Here is a 23,432-nt window from a genome sequence, read left to right on the forward strand (position 1 = left end):
GAAATAAAACTATAGAATTAAAGGGCACTACATTGTTACGACAACACAAAATGTAAGGAAAGAATAAATTGTAATTATTATTTGATGTTGTTTCAGAAACGAATGTTGCTTTTAAAACCACTTTTGTGGGAATGTTTATATCTTCCTCTCTTCAAGAATTAACTTTGGAATTTGGAAGGGCTTGGTATTGAATATACTGCACTAAATTAATTATAAATAATTTATTCGATCTGTTTTTGTACATATTAATTAAAATTAAATATATATTCTAATTTAAGTTTGATATCAATTACAGCAAATTAAAGAATCAAATAAATTTCAAAAATACAATAAAATTGAATTACAGTAAGGAATATTCGCCAGCCTCTCAAGCTATTCAGCTTTAGCAAGATACTTTTCCTTCTTCAATCATGAAGTGCGCAGCAAACTTGCCTGAATATTTTTAGCCTCTTCAGAAGCGTTTCTCCCAATTCTTTTCAAATCCTCAAGCTTTTTATACTTCTCTTTCTTATATTCCACATTTTAATTAGCAGTCAATGTGCAGTGTCAAGTAGCGTTCTTTCATGTTTCATCTTCCATCTTGGTAGTGTAAAGAATACAATAATCTGCAGAGTAACAATGTGGACAGGTCGAGTTATGTAGCAGTGTAGTTAGAAAACAAAAATATAAATTCATATACTGTACTGTACTAGGTTTTGTAGCTTGTTCCAGTAACTGAGTACGTTTCTAACATCAATATGAACAGAGCCTAAGTGAACACATCATACCTAATGAAATACCCTACGATTAAAAATGTTAGTCATTTACACATACTTACAAGTAAGTACGAGCTCCAGTGTGAGAGAATTATTAGGTTTTCTGACAAGGAACGCCACAGAATATAACCTCATGGTAACTTACATATTTATTTATGTTATCAAAATATGATCATATTAACCCTGTTACGATTGAAAGAGACAGTCGGTTCTAATGTGTACTTAATACACTGCGTGCAGAGTCAAAGTGTGCAATATGATGCATTATATAACCCATTATCGAAAGTCATAACTGTCCCATTTCTTGCTCACTAGTGCAAAACCATATGACATTTCTTCAGAATTACTTTTTATAGATTTGAGATTGCTGAATATCTTTAGTTTAGAGACATACATACTGGAATTACTACATGCTTGGCCCAGCAAACTGTCATGGACTGCAAGTGACGAACCAGGACTCTATATATTGTTGAAGGATAGATAAATATATTGCTGCACATCACTTTCCACAGTTATTTTGTGACATAATATAGTTATTGAATGCCTGAACTTCAGAGTCTACAAGCTGCCTGTTGATAATGTCAGCTACATCTTTGTTGTCCAGCATTGTTACGTGGTTTCCGGTCACAGAGAGTACTTTCAGCTTCTCGCAATACTGCAACATTAGATAAAATTGACAACTGTAATGTCAAAAATGAATACATAAACTCTAAGATTTGAGATGGGATATGCATAACTCCACTACAGCTGAATACGTCAACTTTTAATTAAAACAACCACAGCTTATAAACAGACTCTGAGGTGGGGCCGCCCAGGGGCTGAGAAACTGGGCGGCCGCCGCAAAACAATTGCTGTTATTAACATGAAAGTTAATTGCACAGATCATGAAATGTAAGTACATAATTTTAAGGCAATTAGAACTTCACTAGATTAATAAAGTAACAACAATATAGGCTACCAATGTTTCCTTGGTATCTGAATGATTACTCTTTATTTCTTACCGCGTGCGATTATTATTTGTGGGGAACCCTAAAAAACAGAGTCTATAGAAATAACCCACACACCATCAATGAACTGAAAGACAATGTTTTTTTATTTATTTTATTGGGTTATTTTACGACGCTTTATCAACATCTAGGTTATATAGCGTCTGAATGAAATGAAGGTGATAATGCCGGTGAAATGAGTCCGGGGTCCAGCACCGAAAGTTACCCAGCATTTGCTCGTATTGGGTTGAGGGAAAACCCCGGAAAAAACCTCAACCAGGTAACTTGCCCCGACCGGGATTCGAACCCGGGCCACCCGGTTTCGCGGCCAGACGCGTTGACCGTTACTCCACAGATGTGGACGAAAGATAATGTAAGAATAGAAATTTTAAATGTTATGTTTTATTTAACGACGCTCACAGCTGCCAAAGTTATAATCAGCGTCGCCAGTGTACCGGAATTTTGTCCGGCAGAACTTCTTTTACATGCTAGTAAATCTACTGACATGAGCCTGTCGCATTTAAGCACACTTAAATGTCATCGACCTGGCCCGGGATCGAACCCGCAACCTCGGGCATAGAAGGCCACCGCTATACCAACTGCGCCAACCAGGCCGACTGTAAGAATAGAAATTAGAAGGATAACAAAAGAAGAACTTTTGCGTGTGAATTCAAATTTCATCGAAAGATGTCGAGAATGTCTGAATCCTAATGGACACCACTTTTTTTAAGCAGATTATTTTACGACGCTGTATCAACATCTTAGGTTATTTAACGTCTGAATGAGATGAAGGTGATAATGCCGATGAAATGAGTCCGGAGTCCAGCACCGAAAGTTACCCAGCATTTGCTCAAATTGGGTTTAGGGAAAACACCAAAAAACCTCAACCAGGTAACTTGCCCCGACCGGGATTCAAACCCGGGCCACCTGGTTTCGCCTCCAGACGCGCTAACCGTTACTCCACAGGTGTGGACGACACCACTTTCAGCAACTACTGTATCACAGGTTAGTGATATAAAATGATGATTGTGTGCATGCCATTAATTAATGGGAGTTATATGGTGCAATACGCTAGGTATTATGGTTATCTGAAGTGTGCTCTTCGGATTAACGTGGTGCGACTGTCTGTATTTGTTGACGGGGACACCATTTTGCCATGCTTCGTCAAAATATTTTACTGTTACCGGTCCTAAACCATGAATTCTTACTCTGTGGAATTTGGTAATGGTGTACTGTGTTATGAATTTGATTATTGATAAGACTTAAGATTATAAAAATGTTTTTGAAAAATGTAATAGCATAAAAGTCGTGCATATAATTGTTTACCTAAAAATCAACCTCCCTTAATCAGGTTTGAACCTGGTATATAGGCCTAATATAAAGGCGAGCACGATAACTATCAAACCATCGAGAACCTTTCACATTTCTCACATTGTGTTCATATGTATTCATTAAACTTTTACTCCCAACTTCAGCTAGCTGTTCAGGGAAAGTGTATTTTATCTGAAAGCAATACGGCATTCAGATTCTCATAATAGTATATTTTGGACAAACTTCAACAGTAAACAAAGCAGTATGAATTGGTGTGTAAAGGTCTTCGTCTTACATTTAGCTTAAAAAAATGAGTTAAACATTCTCACCTGTGATAGTCCATAGTCTTCCTTAGTATGAATAGTAAACATACTAGTAGGCCTTAGCAATGTTGTGTGTGACTTTATCATCTTTTTGTGAGTCCACTCGTACCTTGCAATGGCCTTCACTCGAGTGCAGGTTGAGGTGCCAATACACTTTAAATGTTGTACACTGTGTTGTGTCTTTGGCATATGTTTGACAAGATGTTCTAACCTCTCAGCACTGGTCTTCAGAGACAAAATCTCTTTCTCAATCTGTCAACACATCACAATATTTTGTTTTAAATCATGTTCACATTTAGGATCAATTTAAGAATGATGTACTTTCACACTTAAAAATTCATATCCTCAAACTAAATTCTTATAAAGTTCGTAATGCAAGTACAATTTATATAGGCCTACTGTAAAAGTTTTCAGGAAATAACTTTAAAATGAAGATCGTACTTTGTACTAGTAGATAAACCATTTTTCTTTAGGTGACAATGTCGTTACTAAGTTTTGCACGATTACATTAAGCACAATAATGACTAGGGCAAGGATTTTAATGCACAATAAAATACAAGAAAATGCATTATAAACAATGCAATAATGCACTAAAAATAAAAAAAATGTAATATGATATATAGAAAATTTACATTTTAAAGATACAATAAATACCAGATGTTCATTTTTTTAGTCCCACATTGCAATGCACAACAAACAACTGCTGTAGATTGTCAAAGGAGAAAGATTGTCGATTGTCTCTAAACAATGTCTTGTAATTTGAGAAACTCCTCTCCACTATTTTCTTCAAAACAATCTTTCCCATTTCCCCATTCACCTTTTCTAGGTCGCTTACTACAGTTTTCACTAGGTTCTTTTGCTCCACTAACTTTTTTCTAAACGAGTTATAACACCAGATTGGATTCGAAAATTTGATTTCATATACAATTCCTTGTTAGGGAGAAGTTCCTGTGCAAGTTTGATGGATGCTCTATCAGACATGTCGATGATGTTTTTCACACACTATGTGCTCGCAGTAGTAGTTGCATGCTTCTAGCCAAGTCCCCCACTTAGTTAAAACTATAGAAGGTGGCAAAGGATCTTCAGCAGCTACAGACTTAAAATGTGTCACTCGAGAAGGTGCCTTCAAGAAGATCTTCACACATCCTATAAGCTGGTCGACTTCAGGGGACTGATTCCGAACTTCCTCTGCCACTCTATGTTAAGCGTGCGCTATACATATTACATGCGCCATTTTTTAGTAAAGAACTCGCAGAGAAGTAACACCTTTCACCATGTATGGTGTAGCGTCGGTCAAGAAAAGTAGTACGTTGTCATGTTGAATTCCACTGGCGTATAATAAACTCAAAGACCTATTAATCACTTTACTAATTGTTGAAAAATTCACTTTTTCTAGTTGTTCAAAATTTATTAGGAAAATTTCACCTGAAACATTTTTTTTTCCATTGTGCCTACCACAACGTTAGCCACATTGCGTCATCCTTGTGAATCTGCAGTTTCGTCCATGCATACCGAAATTGTTTCCCATTCATTTTTTCCCTAATCTCCTGTATTGTTTTTCGTAGCATTTCCCTCACATAATTTTTCTTATTATTGAACAGTCGGATGTAGCTTTTCCAGTACGTTTTTCTAGGAACTCACAGAACTTCAGATTATTCACTTTCGTCAATGCAATATCAGCAGAAATCAAAGCTTCGCAGAGTTCTGCGAAAAAAAGGGGAACCCGAAGGACGTGCTTCACCAAGTACCATTTATTAAACCACTTGGTTTTCGTCTTGAATTCGTTGTAGATTTCTTTTGTACTTCTCTCTATACACGTGTTGATCCACAGAAAACTTTTTTTCAGCTTCAACTCTGACGTCGCATATTTCACCATCCGTGCTGAACACTTTTTCCCCATACTATGAAACATAATGATCCTATGCAGTTGCAAAGTGGGGGATGCAGAATTCCTTACTCGTTTCATAAAATGGAGGTACAAGTTAATTTTCGTACTGGTAAAAACAAGAAAAGTGAATTACCTTTCAAAAATGCACATTTCCTCGCGAAAACATATAAAAATACCAAATAGTATGCAACAATTTGCTGAAATAAGCACTAATATGATATAAAATCACAAAAAATGCAATATCCCACAAAATCGACAAAAAATGAAAAAAATGCAACAAAGTTGCATGGATAAGATCATTTTCCACTAAAACACATTTATAATTAACTGAGCAATGTATAGCCCTCACAAAAAAAAAAAAAAAAAAAAAAAAAAAAAAAAAAAAAAAAAAAAAAAAAAAAATCCTTGCCCTGATAATGACACTGAAGTAACGCTATGGTATGGCTAGTACCTTTGAGATTGCATCTAGTGTAGCATCCTCTGGGCACATAACTTTGAATATGGCTGTTAAAAGGTTAGTTTCGATTTCGTTCTCACTTTTGCCCGTCGAATACTGTTGGAGACTTTTCATCATTTCCGGAGAGCTGTCCAACAAGTAGAGGTGCCCTTCTAGACCCCGTTCTTCAAGTTCCAGAGCCATTTCCATTGCCAGCAAGCCACCAAATGAGTAGCCCAAAAGGTTGAACGAAGCACCAGGAGTCAGACGGCAGCAGATGTGCTACAAGTACACACGTTCAGCAATTGAAAACTTCGTCATGCCTTATTTAGGCGGTCGAATTGAAGGGCCTGAGTTACTTTTTGCTTTATCTTTTGAATTTCTAGAATCTAGGCGATATTTTAAATATTTCCACGTTAAATTATTAATTTTTAATAAGTTTGCCGCTATTATAAAGTTCATACAGGAAAAGGGCAACTAAAACTGCATTTTCTAAGAGACTGCACAAATGGCCGAATATGAACCTGCATCTTTTTCAATAAATTGATATTTGCATTTTTCTATCCTATCTCCTAAAACTTGTCGGTAATGTGCAAGAAAATAAAGAAAAGAATGTAATAGAACTCACAACTCTCAAACTCTGGCTAGACGGAGTAAACTGGTGGAAAATCGATCGTCATGTGGTAATGTCGTCCTCTGCAAGGCAGAGTATCGTAAGCACTATTTTACAGGAGAGGCAGTTACGGTACTTACCCAACATGGTGGTGAACACGATACTTAAACCAACTTATAAGAGAAAAAAAAGGTTGGGTTCAAGGAACTTTTACAGTCGATGCACAGTGCTGGGCAATTCATTCTAAGCACCATAACTCACTTTCGGTAAAAGTGGTGCTTACGATATTTTGCCTTGAAGGAGATGATGTGCTATCAGTGGCAAGCCAACACATGCTGGAAACGCCAAGTTTCTAGTTATTATTGCAACGCAACAGCAACGGATTCTATAACACATTATCAAATGCAGATATTAAGATGTAGGCTATGTACTTATCCCTATTTTCAGGATTACCAACTCTTAGTTCCTGTATCACAGTAATAATTTTACACAGTTTTAACTTTAAAAACTTTGTAGCCCTTACCACGAAACCATACGCAAACTCACTTGTCAGAAGAATGGCTTGATTCTGACGGTCAGAAAAAATAAAAATAAAAATCTATGGTTAAAGAGAAATAAACAAACGAAAATGAAATTGAAAAAGGAATACATTAAAGAAAGGCAGTGAACAATTGTAAAGATGGCTTTAGACTACAATCCTCAAGGAAATAGAGGAAGAGAAAGGCTAAAACAAAAATGAAGATAATTTTTCGACTACTTGTAAAAAAAAAAAAAAAAAAATTGTTAAAACTGAGGGTGAAGTAGTTAATGTGATATTCGAGTCTGGTGAGAATAAACAAGAAGACAAGGATCTGACAATCAGTGCACCAAAATAGATCTTCCACTCTTTAATATTCCTATACGAAACACAAATAAAAATATGCTGTAGTAGCACCATTAGACATGCATCATGGCCAAGTAAAATGAAAATACCAAGAAACCAGAACTACAGTTTTAGAAATAATGGAGTGGGCAGTTTAGACAAAATGCGTGCCACATATTCAACTCTCCAGCGAACCCGTAGGTGATGTACGGCAGTGTTCCATGCCATGTAAAACATAGCAAGTAAGAATAAAGCTGGTAATTCTTCAGTACAGTCACAAAAGCGTCCAAAATTACAAAATAAATAGCAGGAAATGTTTGATTAAAATTGGAAGAAGTCTTATTATGTAGCACACCATGGAACACGAAAATGACAAAGAAATTTGAGAAGCACTGTCGAACAACTTGGAAGAAAGAGAAAAAAATCTCTAATGGACACAGGGAAACAACAGCAAAAGCGATGTATTATTGCAGAAGGATAAGGAGGAAAAAGGAAAATATTGCAATCATTCCTATCCAGACAACTGCCTTCCATGCATCTATACGCAACAATCTGGACTACGTACCGGGAGCAGAGCTTTCGCCATGTCTTGGATGGAAGACCCCATGTCAATGTAGCCCATTTGCAGACAAAATGTTTGATATTTGAGGTTAAGTGCGAGGGGTTCCAAGACGCTCGCCATCCCTTCTATTCCAGGCACCATGAACAGCAATGGGCCTGCTTTCATCTCATCTGTTAAATCGTTACTAATCCCAGATGCTGACGGGAGACGCAGTATAGGATGTGCTGCTGTCTTTTCGTCCCCTATTACTCGGAGGAATAGTTGCAGACCGTCTAGAGGCTCTTCTGGATCGATGGTGGAAGCTGTAATGGTAACATTATTTTGTAGGATTGTAAACAGAGTCTTATGGAGTTTCACTAGAAGACTAGACTGAATTATCAAGTTCTAGTTAATTAAAAAATAACGTTGTATTGAGCTTTTAAGAAGTCAAACATTGTAGCCTACTTCACTAGATCTAAGTGTATTTCTGCTCCTAAGTAAGCAGATATTATTACAACAAACCTTAAAAATGAATAAACTTGCATAATATGGAACAATGTTACTTGTATATAGGCCTATATATACATATACATATGTATATACACATATATATACATATATATTATATATATATATATTGAAATGAATTTTTAATTGAATGCTATTAATGACAAAATTTCTATTTCTTCAACTACGCATAAAAATCGGTGTGACGAAAATGTCAAATACTTCCTCATTGTACGTTATATGAGTTTTTTTCGTTTACCATGTTCCCAATAAAATTACTGTTTATGCCTAATTTTCTTTAAGTATTGTTCAAAAGATACATATAAAGTAAATAATTTACTGTTTACCGGTACCCAAAAAGAAAATACATTTTTTTTCATTCTTTATTGCACACAAAAGATTTTCTTTATAATCGACCTTCGTTTATGAATTACAAGATTTAAATACATTCATATATTTAATTGTACATAGTATAAAGTATATTAATTCGTGTAGGTACCAGTATTATAATCATTTCCAATCTCATTTTACTATCACGAAAATCGCTAGATATTTAATAGTAATAATTTTTTTAACTAATGGCGGGTACTTGACTGACGTCATTCACTCATATGAGTCCAGTCCGTTATGTAGACCAATTTACCGACAGAGTCGTTCCCCAGGTGCGTCACAGGAGGCTGGTCTACGCTACACCCGCGATGAAATGATTATGGAGATTTGTTGGGATGTCGCAGGGTAACCGGAGCTCCCAGAGAAAACCCCTGTGTTACTGGACCACGGGCTTGCTCAATACAAGTTATAAATCGGGGGTACACTGGGAATCGAACCCGGGTCAACAGGATTATAAGTCCAGGGCTCTAGCCACTAATAATGATATAAATGATAAAAGATATTAGCAATTTATAATGAGATTCGAAGCATAATATTCCTTCTCGCCGAACCACTTAACTTTGTATTGTCTGTGCGTACCTTCCTCTGAGTTTTCTCTTGAAGCCTGAGTTTCTGCAATGGCCAAATTCAATTCCGCAAGTCGTGCAAATGTGAGGTTACGGATTTCTTGTGCTGTCAAGAACACCTCGTACTCTCGTTCTAGGGCTTGCTTGATCTCAATCGCCATCATGGAGTCCATCCCCAGTTCTGCCAGTGTCGAATGGAGACTGACTGTCTTTAGATCCCTTATGCCTGCCAAACAAATATCTTGTTACTACATATCAAAGTTTCAGCGGAATACTGGTACTACAACTCAGAAAGAAGAGCGTTAAAAGTGTGGTCTGCAAACATTTTCCTCACTCTGAGGAAGGAGAAATCACACGGATTATTTACATTTTTATGATATTTTAATCGAGATTATTAGAATTGCGATATTAAAATAATGTATTAATAATGTGGGTGACAGTTGTTTACTTATTGACCATTTTCAATTGCAAGGACTACCCAGAAATAGTGAGGCGATGATATAATGCCAATTGAGCGATCGTGAATGAATGACAGAAAAGTCATAAGTTCGCCCTATTTGCAGAAAATGTGTCAGACAGTCAATTTCTGCACCACAAGTTTCACAGCATCTGGATGGAACTGAATTAATGCTCACTTACTAAAGCTGTCAGTGGACTGATCCACTGGCTGTCCGACAACTTGACCACAGGTGTGGAAGAGAACAAGTTATCACTGGGGACTCAGATTTCATTTCAAAATGAGGTTAAATACAATTTGAATGTGGATGAAGAGTGTGTTTATATGAAAAGCATAAAGCATCTCTTCTCTACAATTAAAAGATTTAGAATATACTTATAAATTAAAGGGTGAATAAATTAATGTAGGCCTATTTCCCCTGCTACATAGTATGCATTTTTCCGTAAACAATACTATCTAAAGTTCACGAGAGTAGTATAATGTGAAATTAATTTATAAGACTTTGGAGAGACGATACAGCTTTATGGCTCAATCAACACTAAAACATAGAAAAATTTATCTACCGAAAGAACTATAAACTATATTATGAAGTGAACTAAAGGCACACTTCATTCAGTCTGAACGGGTCAACCACAGTCACAACAATCGAGGAAGAAAGAAACAGGAGGCGTAAAGAAATAAGGCTTGGTTGGCAATGAAGAATCTTTACATGTTCTAAATATGGGGGAAGGGTAACGTGCACAAATATACACACGATGAGGACGTACAATTAAGGAAGTTAGAAGTGAAATTTTGTTAAAAGATTTTTTTAATTTCTATCTTAAAAATACTGTAATCCTGCTCTTTCGAGATATGCCATAGCTTTTATCTTCACGCCATTTTGAGCCCTTTTCGGTCGTATTTAAAATGTCTGAGATGCAACATTTAAATGACAAGTACAAGCCCCTTTTCAAGCAGTTCTCGCATATTATTTTCCAACACGTTTGCATGTACAAAAAGCTCCTTGCGGTGCAGTTTTTGCTAGATTTCATTTAAACGTTCAAGAAATGTTACTCAAAATGTAAAAATTTGAAATTGGTCTGGGTTTTTATATGCTTTGAAATTTGTTATAGGCTACTTTTTTAACTTTTAAAAAAGCACCAAATAATTTTTCACTCCTAACTCCTCTTAAATATAGATGGATCTACTCCAAAAGTTTGGCCGGGATAACATACCACGTAACGCTTAATGTCAGTTTAAAGAGAATCACATTTTTATTAGAAAACATGGCAAAAAAATCATGCCACATCGACGAATATCGAACTTCGCCATACTCGACAAACTTGAACCGAATACAACGCCTGTAATGCAAGCTGCAAATGTAGGAGGAGCTCTACACTTTCACGCTCTCTGCACTAGAATGAGGCAGTATGGTCGAAACCATGTTCCTAAGATCTTTTATTCCTTGGAAAAATCTGGTGTTCAATTTGATGATGCTGAGTGAACGTTGGGGCCCGAACATGTTTATCAATTATATAATTACATGATGATAGTGAATAAATTAATGTTGGGATGATGGTAGTGAAATCCTATAAATAAATCTGTATTTGCTATGGATAACGTTTGGACTTATTTGAACTTGGTCCTCTGGCTTAAAAAAATCAATGTGCCGGCCATTCAGCTGACTTGTACCGGTATACTATAACTCAGAAAAGAAACTGCGTCAGAAACAGAATGTGGACTAATACGAAAATGTGAACTGCTTGAATACTAAAGGGAGATCGCAAGTTCATATAGACAAACCGGACCAATTACCAAGAATATTGCTGACACAGTCCACTATGTTGCCTCCATCACCACTGCCTGTTCTCTTCTCTGCCACGACCATGCTCGCTACGACAGGACATGACTGCAGCATGAAACCGTCCAGCTCCTCGAGGCAAGAGGCTATCTTCTGTGGGAGTGTGCCTCCTGCAAATTAACATGTGATTTACTATGACATCCTTATCACCAACTTCATGTGACACAGAACTGAAGATAAAGAAAGGTTTATAGATGTGCCTTGTCTCACCTATTACAATTTCCGTGTTGTCTTCCTGCATCTCTGCCACAAGACCCACCTCCCCCACGGCACCCCACTGGACGGCAAGCCCTGGGAATCCGTCTCTGACTCTACCTTCACAGATGCGTTCCATGATGGAGTTGCTCATGCCGTAATTAGTTTGTCCAGCATTTCCACGCCCACAGGACACGCTGGAGAACACCACGAAATGGCGCAGCTGAGGGCACATCTCTCGGGACAGCTCATCCAAATACAGGGTAGCATGTGCCTTAGGCCTTGCAGAAGCTATGAAATCTTCCTCAGTCTGGTTATCCAATAGCGCATCTCGTAGTTCCTGGTATTGTAAAAAAATATCAAGAGTCATTCTAGTATTTGTAAGAAAATCACTACTGTTAGGCTATTGATTTAGGCTTAGGAAGTCACAACTGCAACTAATTTATTTACATGGTTAAAGCTCATAATATTATATCATTAAAACATGTGTATTGACATTTCTCCCATTTTTATTTTCATACTGGTAGATTTTTTGGCGAGGAATAAGCATGCTAGCAACAGAAATTTCAAAATGCTCCAAGTGTCATAACAGTCAGACCTCCATTCCACAAAAAAGGTGTAGCTAGGGTATTTTCCATTACAATGATGCCTTTCCCATGTTTCGAAAGTTCGCTAAAAAGAATGGGAGGTGTCAGAAAAATATTCTGCTCTTTATGATCATTACAAATGATTAAGTTCACATGACGTCGGAACGATTAGTTATTGAGATTTATTACCGTGTTGTTGTTGCTTAATGAAGTGTATAATTTATATTATGTGCCCACCAGTCCACATTCTTTATGGCCACTTAGTTATTGTCAATTTGTAAACAGTAGCAGTCAGTTGTCTTAGGCTAGTATTAATTGGTACTTGGCCGGCGAAGTTGCTTCATTTACGTGTAATAGATTTACAACTTCACTTCTCTCCTGGAGACGGCTATTGTAAGGATTATATTGTTTTCAATCGCATTTGGTCCCGTAAAGTTCGTATGCAATATTGTCATATGAATTACCAGACCACCGATAATGACAGAAAATTTATAATAAATGTTGTTTAACTATAAAACGCGATAGAAATTTCAGATTATGTTAGAGCAATCTAAACAATTATTTAATGAAAACTGTGTTTAACTAAGCTAAATAGATAACTAAAATTTATAATTCTACTAACCCAGTGTCTGTTTTAAGTCCTTCTCTCTTAATCTTAACATTGTCTATATATGTTTCTACTTACCTTGTTGAAAGACTATACAGGGTGTATCAAAAGGTCAGGTCAATCCTTAAGGAGGTGATTCAGGACCTTATTTGCAACAAAAAATCCTAATACACTTTTTCAATATTCATTCCCGTTTCCGAGTTACACGAATATCACGTACCGTATCTATCCCCATTTGATTCTACACCTAATGGGCCTGTCTACTTGAGAGAAGGTAGACTAATTGTTAGTTATCTAGAGCAGATGCTCAAAATGTCCCCCTCTCACACGAACACTCGCTTCAGCACGACGTCTGACCTCTCGCTGCACATTATCCAATCCGTGCTGGTGTATCCCCATTGCAGCCGTGGTTAATCTTTGCAACGAGCTCTTCCCTGCTTGCTTCTCCGTTTGTTACACTTTCTCCTTCATACAGCCCCAGAGAAAGAAGTCCATTGGTGTTAGGTATGGGGACCGGGCTGGCCAGGCAACTATGGTATCAACTAGACGATGCTCCAGCTCATTTCACACTTCCAGTATGCTATTGGTTACATCACCATTTTGCAGGTAGATGGATTGGAAGAAGTGTCTCATTGTCTGGTGATATTCCTGTAACTCGGAAACGGGGATGAATATTGAAAAAGTATATTAGGATTTTTTGTTGCAAATAAGGTCCTGAATCACCTCCTTAAGAATTGACCTGACCTTTTGATACACCCTATATAAAGTAATTGCTCATTTTATACTGGGTGTTCATTTCAAAGTGTGTCATGACGTCACTGTTGATGAGTCAGCGATTTGAAGCGAGTTTCAGCTTTAGTGTCAGAGAAGTTGCCTATTAATCAAGGCGTTCAATCTGAACTTGAGAACGTGTACGGTATAACTTGAACGTCGTAGCAATAGATGGCGGTCTGTACGGTCTGTGTGCTACCATAACCTCTTTCGAACTGTGTTTTGCGCGGCCAAGTCGTACGCAGAGTATTTGTTATCATCGGCTGCGTACGGCAACATTCCATAACACAAATCAAATCCTCCGTGTCCATGTTGATCGTCGAAATCAATGTCAACAAATACGTAAGTAATCGTCTTAACCCTCTCCACATATCCGACAGTAAGAAAAAAACTCACCTCAGTACATGTTTCGAAACAGTTCAAATTCCTGCCACTACCGGCATTACCGTACGTATCGGTAAGTACTCTTCTGCATGAACACCGTACTTGCTAGGCAACTTCTCTGGCGCATAAGTAATACACCTCTGCGGAAGTGTAGGAAGATTGAATTCTCTAGGCTCATCGAATAGCCACATGACGGCATACAGCGAGCCATGACACGCTTTGAACTGAACAACCAGTATTATTTTGAAAGTTAGTAGTGACTTCCGAAGCTAAAACTTGAAATTAGAAATATAATTTGGGGAAAAATTAAAAAAAATAACAATAATATAATTGTGCTCTCCTCTCAGTATCTCTTCGTTCTAAATCGTAACGCACTTATGGTAAGTTCACAGTTGATTATTTGATTACTCACAACAGCCAGGTTAAATATGGCGTCTACAGGACCCAATCTGTTGGCTTCTGACAGCAGTGTCCTTACACCTTCTTTAGTCGTGATGTCTGACCTTGATGAAACCACTGTGGCTTCATAGCTGCGCCATGTTTTCACGCGGGAGCTCTGGTAGCCAGTCTTCGGGCCAGATCGAGAATTCAGTACCAACTTGCGAGCACCTCGCAACACAAGCCAGTCTACCAATTCCAGACCAAAGCCCCCTAAACCGCCTGCAAACAGTGACAACATGCACGTCAATTCATGGTCTCGTCAGGTTTCAAATAGGTCTACATTAACTTGCTCTTCCTGAGTTATGAGACTCCGAAAATGAAGACATAGCCTACATGGATATACCACTCTTGCTCTTCGCTATTACACACGTTATCGAACTGTATTACATTAGCAAAACACCAAGAACTTAGAATTCCTTTGTGTAATACGTCGCGTGTAAGATGTAACCTTGCAATTGACGTGAATGCCAGGGATCAAAGATGGAGGAAAAAAATCGATGTCACGAAGATGACACAATTTCTTATTATGAAGAACATATTACGCGTTTCGTCAGAAATTCACTTTTTTATCACATTACTAACAATATCTGACTTGTGTACTTAATTTCATGGTTAATAAATAATTTATTGTAGCCCTGCACTCAACTAGGAAGGCCAGCTGTCCTCTCCGGCACTGCAGAAAATAATTTAATACGATCTCAAAAGTTAAAGTAGCTGATTTCATTCATAAACAGTGTACAGTTAAAGTATATTTATTTATGTAAATTACTTTTGCACATAGGAGAAAAGTTTTCCGGGCTATGAGACCGTGGTCCGTTGGTTGTGTGTGGTCACACAACCAACGGACCACGGCCTCATAGCCCGGAAAACTTTTTTCTTATTGACGCCGGCCGTGAAAGCCTACACTCTAATACTTTTGCACAATTTCACATAAAATAACTATGTGTATATTATAATAGTTATAATTTCGCTATTTACGAAAACCTATATTTAAAATTTATAGTAATACTGAACGGTAATCAGATTCTATATGAGAAGGAGATCTCGTCGTTTTACAAGCAAAACACATTTAGTCAAAAATATTACTTCTGAAAAAAAAAAGTATATAATGTAGGCCCTACATAATGTATGTGTATAAGCTTAAAATTGGAGAATTTACATAGACAGGAATTACTTGTCAATAAGTTTATTACGCACAATATACTTAATTTTATTTCAATCGGTAATTATGTATGGAATTATAGGATGGAGTAGCTCATTTAAAGCCAATTTTAATCCACTTTATTTATTACAAGAAAATAATTAAAATATGTCTTCATGAACCTATTGATTTTCCATATAAAAATTGTTTTTAGACTTTAATGTTCTTAAAATAAGACAGATTTATTATATTGTACAAATAAAATTCATACATAAAAATCTAAATAATTTTGAATTGCATTCTCATAGTTATGAAACAAAAGGTATGAATTTTTTAAGATTGTTTGAACCAAAATGCAACACTGCTACAGTATTTAATCATAGTAGTAATTTAGGCCCAAGAATATATTATAACAAATTTATATTTAAATAGCCTAACATTGTCAATTCTAATAGTTCTAGTATTAAATTTAAGAAGTTATGCATGGATTTTATACATAATGAAAAATTGTAAATTTAAATTTATATATTCATATTGTGTAGTAGACATAAAATAAATTGTATTATTATACTTCTTAATTTAAATTCAGGAATCCGTCTCTGAGCACGAGTTCTACTTTTTCAGGGGTCTGCTAAAGTTCTATCTGTATAGCCTATAGTATATTTTATGTTACAATTATTAGCAAAATAAGCACATTTACATTTACATAAAGAGAATCAGCTTACTAAAAATAACATTTTGAGGATTCAGTTTTGTTAAATGCTTTCAAAACGTCTTTTTCTCAGAGGTAGGCCTAACATTTTTTACTTAATGTGTTTTCCTTGTAAACCGATGATATAGAAACGAGGCCAAGAAGAAGGAACTGGACGGATAAAAGTCTTTGAATGCTAACAACTGGAAAATGTCGAAAGACTGCAAAACTGGATGATACTGTCCATAATCTCATATTAACTACATAGCAAAATATCTAACAATAAAGGAATTCCTTTCTCCCTTGCTGAAAAATAAAGTGTTGTAGACATTCACATGTCAAAGTAACAATAGCTTAGTACTATTTTCAATAATCGTCTTAAAAGGCTGTTCCGTGATGGTCCTGTCTAACTTTTAAGCAAGCTTCTTAGTGTAAAAAAGGTATGAGAATATATCTGCAACTTCATCTACAAAAAATAATAAAATCCAATTAGTTTGCTCTACATTCACAATAAAGGGCGCCGATATCTTTAAGAATAAATACTCTGATCAAAGAAATTACATCAATTGGAATAATGTTTATCAAAGAATAAAATCGGTTATTATTCTGTTTCCATACAACTAGGGTTTTGTTATATTTGAAAAGCGATTTGTGGTTATTAAAGCCCTAAAATCTCTGTTAGTGAAAATTTTCGATTGGAAGAGTAGAAACGTTTTGAAGACATACTGTCTAAACTATTTCATTTATTAGACCTTGTGTAAGAAATAAGAACATGAATAGAAATCTTCTGAGTTTTATCTGAGTAATTCTCCATTTTACGTTACTGACCTTTATTATATTTTGTAGTAAAATGGTTATGCAGTGGACTCATTTTAATTCTAAATCAAGCGAGAGTCTGAAGTAATTCGAAATATTCAAAATTAGAATTGACAAGCATATTATTTTTTCCAGAAATTTCTCAGCAATAATAAATTATAAAGTTCAGGGCAGAAAAACATATCATATGATAGGCAATACTAAAATATTAATAATAATAATAATAATAATAATAATAATAATAATAATAATAATAATAATAATAATACAATTAAATCAAACTTAAAAAAAATAAGGACGAGACATATTTTAGAACAGTTTGCAACTCAAATTAAAGTCAGTGGCGATTCGGGGTATAGGTGTTTACATATCAATAGAAAGATAACTGTATATCATTCAGAAAATAACGTAAAGGACTGAATATTTCTTCTGAATATACTTGTGTTTTCGGTATGAAAATTTTCCAGAGATTTTTGTACGGTAGCGAAATTTGGATCCTTCGGAAACAAGACTAGTTAAGATTAAACGTAGAAGAGATGAGATTTCTGAAAGAATTTCGAAATAAAATTTTAGATAACACGCACGCAGACACAAATTCTACATGAGAAATCATTATAATTCTCTATAAAATTAATAAATAGAATTGAGTCATAACTGGATAAGGTATTTTATAATAATGGATGCGTACTATGTCTGAATATGTTGCATTGGCAGCAGAGGGGAAAGAGAAGAGCAGGAAAGTCTCTAGAACGTTTAGATAATATAGCCTATTTGTTTCAAAAACTGATCATGTGTCCCTACAGTCTCGAATGATGATGATGATGATGATGATGATGATGAAGATGAAGAGGAGGAGGAGGAGGAAGAAAAAGAGGAGAATGAAGTGTAGGAGAATGACGACGATAAAATTTTCAGAATAATTTGGTAAAAATTTAATGCTTGACTGTCTGTTGCGGAAAAAAAATACAAGAAAATGTCATCTACAGAAACCAAAATAAAGTAGAGAGAGTTAATCCGAACTGACTGCTCAAGTCAGGCATGCCAAAATTCTGCACATTGTGCAGTCGCGCACATTGTGTAGTAGTCTCTGTGCGAAGTGCACTTCTTATTCCCCTACCTGGAGGGAGTGAACCGCTTTGGAGGGGAACGCGACAGGGCTATACAGACCTGCAACAGCATATCAGCTTTTGTTTCAGTAAAGCAGTTTCAGTACGGGTACGATTTGGCTGTCTGTGAATGAATTGTGATAAATAAAGTGAGGAGTTCACAGATAACGAAGAAGAGAAATTACGAATCATATAACATAATTGTTATAATGTTCTCTTCAGCTAACAATAATTATTTTAAAATGAAAGGCTTTCATCAGCCCATGTCGAGGTAATAGTGTTGTGACAGTTTAGATCAGATTAGTAAAGTTCTCAAAATGTGATATTGCTAGCGCTTATTTCAGTACTCTCACGGCAAAACAAACTTGACAATAGAGTTGTTTTGGAGTCTGTACTAACACAGCCATCATAAGTTGGTGTGATGAGAATATAGTGAAGAATACATGTAAGGCTCTTGAGGTTGTAAGGAGCGAAGAAAGCAACTATTTGCAAGGCGGAAAAATTTTCTGGAAAAATATATAATGGCAAATTTTCCATCTCACGTTACTATATTATGCTAATATACTTACATTAATAAATCTTTAAATTTGACATAAATAGAATATCGTCGCTTCACAGCTTGTGAACTACACTTTTAATTTATTTCAGTAACGTTCCCAACTTGCTCTTAACGTTTTCCAAATAAATTATATGTGAATTTAAATTCTAAGCTTAATTTATATTATTTATTAATATTAATCTTAATTTATGTTGGCGTACAGCAAGGAAATTATTTCAGTGTAAAAATTTCACAATGTCCTACTGCATGTAATTAATTGGGAGTATAATATTTTCTTCAACATTTGTGTATCAAGGGTCCCAATAAATAACAACTCTTGACGAACAATGAAAGAGTAGGGTCTATTACTTTAAAATAATTAGTACCTACTACGTAAAATGAAATACTTGTTCGTTTTTTGTTGTTTCGAAATTACTGAAATATTCTCCTTTTTTTCAATTACTATACAAAAATCATATTAATAAATGATGCTTTACAAACCACTACTTTATGAAGTATAACTGAGTAAGCCTAAAGTTTTTTGTATTACAATTGCCAAATATAGACACTGATAATAACCGTGTTTTATTCCTTCTGCTAAGTGTGTTTATAATGTCCAAATACCTATTTAATTCAACCCTAGAAGCGCAGAATAGGTTATTATACACTCCTCCAGCTAAGAACTGGTTAGAGCAACCCTTGAATGATGCAGTCTGCACAGACCGGCGATCCGCGCACATAACTGCACATTTAGAGTCTGATTTCTGGCATGCCTGGCTCAAGTTATAATATGATGACTCACTGATTTCGGAATAAATTATTTTTATCATGAATAAATACCAGACTTAAACATTACAGTTTGCATGTGTCTCTATTGATAGAGAAAAGTTATATTCGTGAAAAAAAGAGAGAACTGAATATTAAACATCTTTCTAGAAATTTGTGGGAAAGAAAAATTTTGTTTCTTTTTTCTAAAGTGTAATCGTATGGTTTCATGTCATTTTCAGGATGTGCTGTTGTTATGGTGAGCAATTATATATTGCTATACTGTACTGTATGTGCATGTGTGTGCGCAATTATCAGCGTCCTCTTAAACACAAGTAAAAATAATTAATCTTATTGCTAAGATATCACTAAAACATGTTTATTTTCTAATGAACCTTCATAAGCTAAAACAAATAAATTGCAAACACAAGTATTTTAATTCCTGTCGTTTACTCTAAAACAATCCTCTCACCACATAAAAGCTCCTCATCTTTCATAAATAATTTGTCATATTAACTGCAAGAAAAGTACAACTAACCAGCTATGACGTAAGTGCAGTGTGAGTTACATAAATATCTTGGAGAAGCCTGGAGGAACAGTTGAGTAGGCACAACCAACTTTCTATCATCTTCTTCTTCTGGTCGAATTTGTAACATGACCTTGCCTATATGTTTTCCAGCAGCCATGTATCTGAAATATAAATACTCGGTATTTTTTCTGTGCATCTGTCTAACGTCAATAAATATCTCATGGGATAGGTTTAGCGCAGGACTTTGGATCAGGCAAAGTTCTTGAAACTAAAGACTTTAACAGTAAACGTGGTGGTGGTGGTGGTGGTAGTAATAGTAGTGGTGGTGGTGGTCACAGTGGTGATGGTGTAGTATTGTAATAGTACTAGAAGAGGAAGAATATGTAGGGGAATGGTAGGGTGAAGAGGAAAAGAAAGAAAGCTTTTTAGGAGACTAACAAATAAGTCTTACTTTCTAGAGTATTTTCTTCTTAAAATTTCAGTTTGTTTACTGCCTAAGTGCGACTTAAGCTAAAAGGCACAAATTGACAATAGTAATTTTCAAGGTTATGTTATGTTGCGTTGGTGTAAATAACATCCATTTATTATTTGCAAAGCTGCAGTGTTTAACTCACTTGCTGCATCAGTTCAATTTATGTTACTAATTTCTAGTCTCTGAAAATAATCATTCAGTATAACCATGTAACCTACCTGAATGCTTGTTCCACTTCTTCAGCAGGAAATACGGACCTCGTCAAAGGTTTCACTGCCCCTGACTTGATTCCTTCTAATAGGATATCGTGCAATTTTTTCTTCGTCGGATTTTCTTCACGGCCGAACATGTTGTCCAGCATGACTCCATGAAAACTTGTGTTCTTCAGAAACATTTCCAAACCTGTTGGGAAAAGACATGACTTGAGAGAAAAGAAGACGGATTTCTCAACCTACAACATTGTATATATTTTGTTATTTACTGGCACTGCAGATACAGGCTTACACAGCAATGGTGATGTTATACGATGATTGTAAGTTGACAAAAAGAGAGAGATTTTGGCGGGAATGATCGTGGCTTATTTTATTATATGATTTCGACATCTTTCTAAGCGAGACTTAAAAACTGCTGGGCACAGATTCAGCTATCAAGTTGCCCTGTCAACACATCCGGCGAAATGTTTGTTGACAACATATTCCTGAGGAAATATCTTTTAAATATGGCATTTTAACAATAATGTACGCCATATTTGAAAAAGAAATATTGTGACACTTCCTGAATAAAATGGCTTTCTGGATATAATATTTGCTGACTAAATGATGCAAGGCACAGTTTCCACAGCAAACTTCGAAATAAAAATCGACATTGCAATCTATTCACTCACTACTTCCAAATAAAAAAACCATGCTCAGTTTATCAGAACTTGGTATATTTAATTTTTAATTGCCTCATATTGTAACTTTAAAAAGTAACAAGACGTCCATAGAAAAAGTTTATATATATATAGATTTGTCATCCCTACAATCACGCTCAAAAAATAATATTGCAATGAAAAGTTAACTGCTTTTACATGCACACATTTCTCAAGTCAAACATTTTGATAATATAAGTGATAACCATACTTACCAAGTTGATTATTGTTTACAAGGTCATACTTCCCAATCTCCAAAAATCGTCCTCCGCTGGCAAGGCAGCGTACTGAAGCCTGAAGCTTTTCTTCTGCAAGGGAGTTCAGGACGAGGTCAACTCCTCTGCCATTCGTTTCAAGCTTTATGAGCTGCTCAAAGGAGGTGTCTCGAGAATTGCCGATATTACGATCTGTTAACTGAAAATTTAAATTTTATATTGAGGATGGAAAAGACCTTTGGGGAGGCCAAGGTCTAAATGAGAGGATAATGTTGAAATTGATTTGAGGGAGTTGGAATATGATTGTAGAGACTGGATTAATCTTGCTCAGGATAGGGAACGATAGTGGGCTTATGTGAGGGCGGCAATGAACCTATGGAAGGCTTATGTGAGGGCGGCTTATGTGAAGGCGGCAATGAACCTCCGGGTTCTTGAAAAGCCATAAATAAGTACTGAGGTAGGTTTAGGTACCGGTATTAGTGTCTTGCAATGTTCGAACATGAGAGGGAATATCAAGATATTACAATCTTCGCTCTACTCCATAGGCATCCAACATTACGTAGAAGTGAAACATGTAAACTAAAATAACCGAGTTCTTTAAACCGGTAAGAGGCATTAAGTTCGGTTCATATTTTTCGAGTCTGTAGAATCTTTACCCTTCATTACGTTCGGTGCCTCTCTCCGTAGTTCCTCCCTCCTGCTTCTTTTGCTTTAACAGCATAAGGATGTCAGGCACACGTCTTGCGAAGTTACGTATAGTAATCAGTACAGGTAAGTTTTGTTGTTATTCACATGACTAATCATTCGCAAAAATATACGTATAAGTAGGCCTAAATCAAACAAAATGTATTTAAAAAAATGAATAATATGTGTTCATAGCACCGACTACTAAGTATCGTACAATGTTCATACATGAGAGATGAAACCAAGACATTAAAAACTTGGTTTTATTCTGTATGAAAAACTAATACGTTTTAAACATGCAGGGATGGAAGAGAACAGCAAATATTTTCATAACATTGTGGAACAAACATTACAGAATTCCTCCTGCAGAGAGAACTTCGCCATACTCTACAAACTGAATCGAACATAGCGTCTGTCATGCATGACATTAATGTATAGTAATGAAATCATTAATTTTATTTATTAACAGGTTGGATATTATAAGCTAAAATAATGTACAGTATGAAAAGTAATATTTTTTTTATAAATAGATTGAATGTTACATGTTATAATCAAAGCTCGGAACTTGGGAACTTGTGTCTTTGCACGTGACTAAGCGACCGGACTTCAATGTCAACAAACTCCCGCTTCCAGCACGGAGGTACTGTCAGGTCTGCTACAAAAGTGGTTTCTGGCTGCAACAACATATTGATAATATTATGGTGGGTTGAAACACGTAATTTCATAGCATATATATATAATAAAAATAAACATGAGAAATATATCAAATTTACTGTTCTGCTGTGTACATTTTATTACAGTGTATGACTATCTACATTCGAAGATTTTTCGGTAGCAGACTTAAAATACTGAATGTTTTCATTGTTACTGTTTTCTGTTCGATTTTCAGCAGTTGCTAGCTGATCTCGTATCTGAGAAAGATAAGTATATCCTAAATTTTTCTCAAAAATAGCTTTCAATTAGTGTGTCAGTACTAGGACAAGCCCCACTACGTTTCGATCCATGGCTATGGACAGACTTTTCTACAATTTGAGGGACTGCAGTGCCTTTCAATGAATTTCGTTTCCAGCCTCTAGTTTGTGTGTGGTACAACTTACAAAATATA

The 23,432-nt window shown here is 35.8% G+C and overlaps 1 protein-coding gene across 5 annotated transcripts in view; it reads right to left on the reverse strand.

Annotated features, from left to right (window-relative positions):
• Nucleotides 1-212: 212 nt before the first annotated feature.
• Nucleotides 213-23,432, reverse strand: part of LOC138696406 (fatty acid synthase-like) — a 142,223-nt gene continuing 119,003 nt past the window's right edge. For 4 of the 5 annotated variants that reach the window (XM_069821332.1, XM_069821334.1, XM_069821333.1 and 1 more), the window contains exons 26-36: nt 21,644-21,842; nt 20,737-20,920; nt 20,056-20,207; nt 14,432-14,679; nt 11,686-12,010; nt 11,430-11,585; nt 9,192-9,404; nt 7,740-8,038; nt 5,715-5,981; nt 3,382-3,627; nt 213-1,410 (exon numbers count right to left, since the gene is read on the reverse strand). In XM_069821332.1, coding sequence (XP_069677433.1) covers nt 1,255-1,410; nt 3,382-3,627; nt 5,715-5,981; nt 7,740-8,038; nt 9,192-9,404; nt 11,430-11,585; nt 11,686-12,010; nt 14,432-14,679; nt 20,056-20,207; nt 20,737-20,920; nt 21,644-21,842 — 2,445 coding nt within the window. In that variant the 3' untranslated portion in view covers nt 213-1,254. Of the gene's footprint in view, nt 1,411-3,381; nt 3,628-5,714; nt 5,982-7,739; nt 8,039-9,191; nt 9,405-11,429; nt 11,586-11,685; nt 12,011-14,431; nt 14,680-20,055; nt 20,208-20,736; nt 20,921-21,643; nt 21,843-23,432 lie in introns of those variants that run through there. The other variant, XM_069821335.1, reaches the window with a different exon arrangement.

Source organism: Periplaneta americana, chromosome 3, assembly GCF_040183065.1.
Source record: "Periplaneta americana isolate PAMFEO1 chromosome 3, P.americana_PAMFEO1_priV1, whole genome shotgun sequence".
Lineage (NCBI taxonomy): Eukaryota > Metazoa > Arthropoda > Insecta > Blattodea > Blattidae > Periplaneta > Periplaneta americana.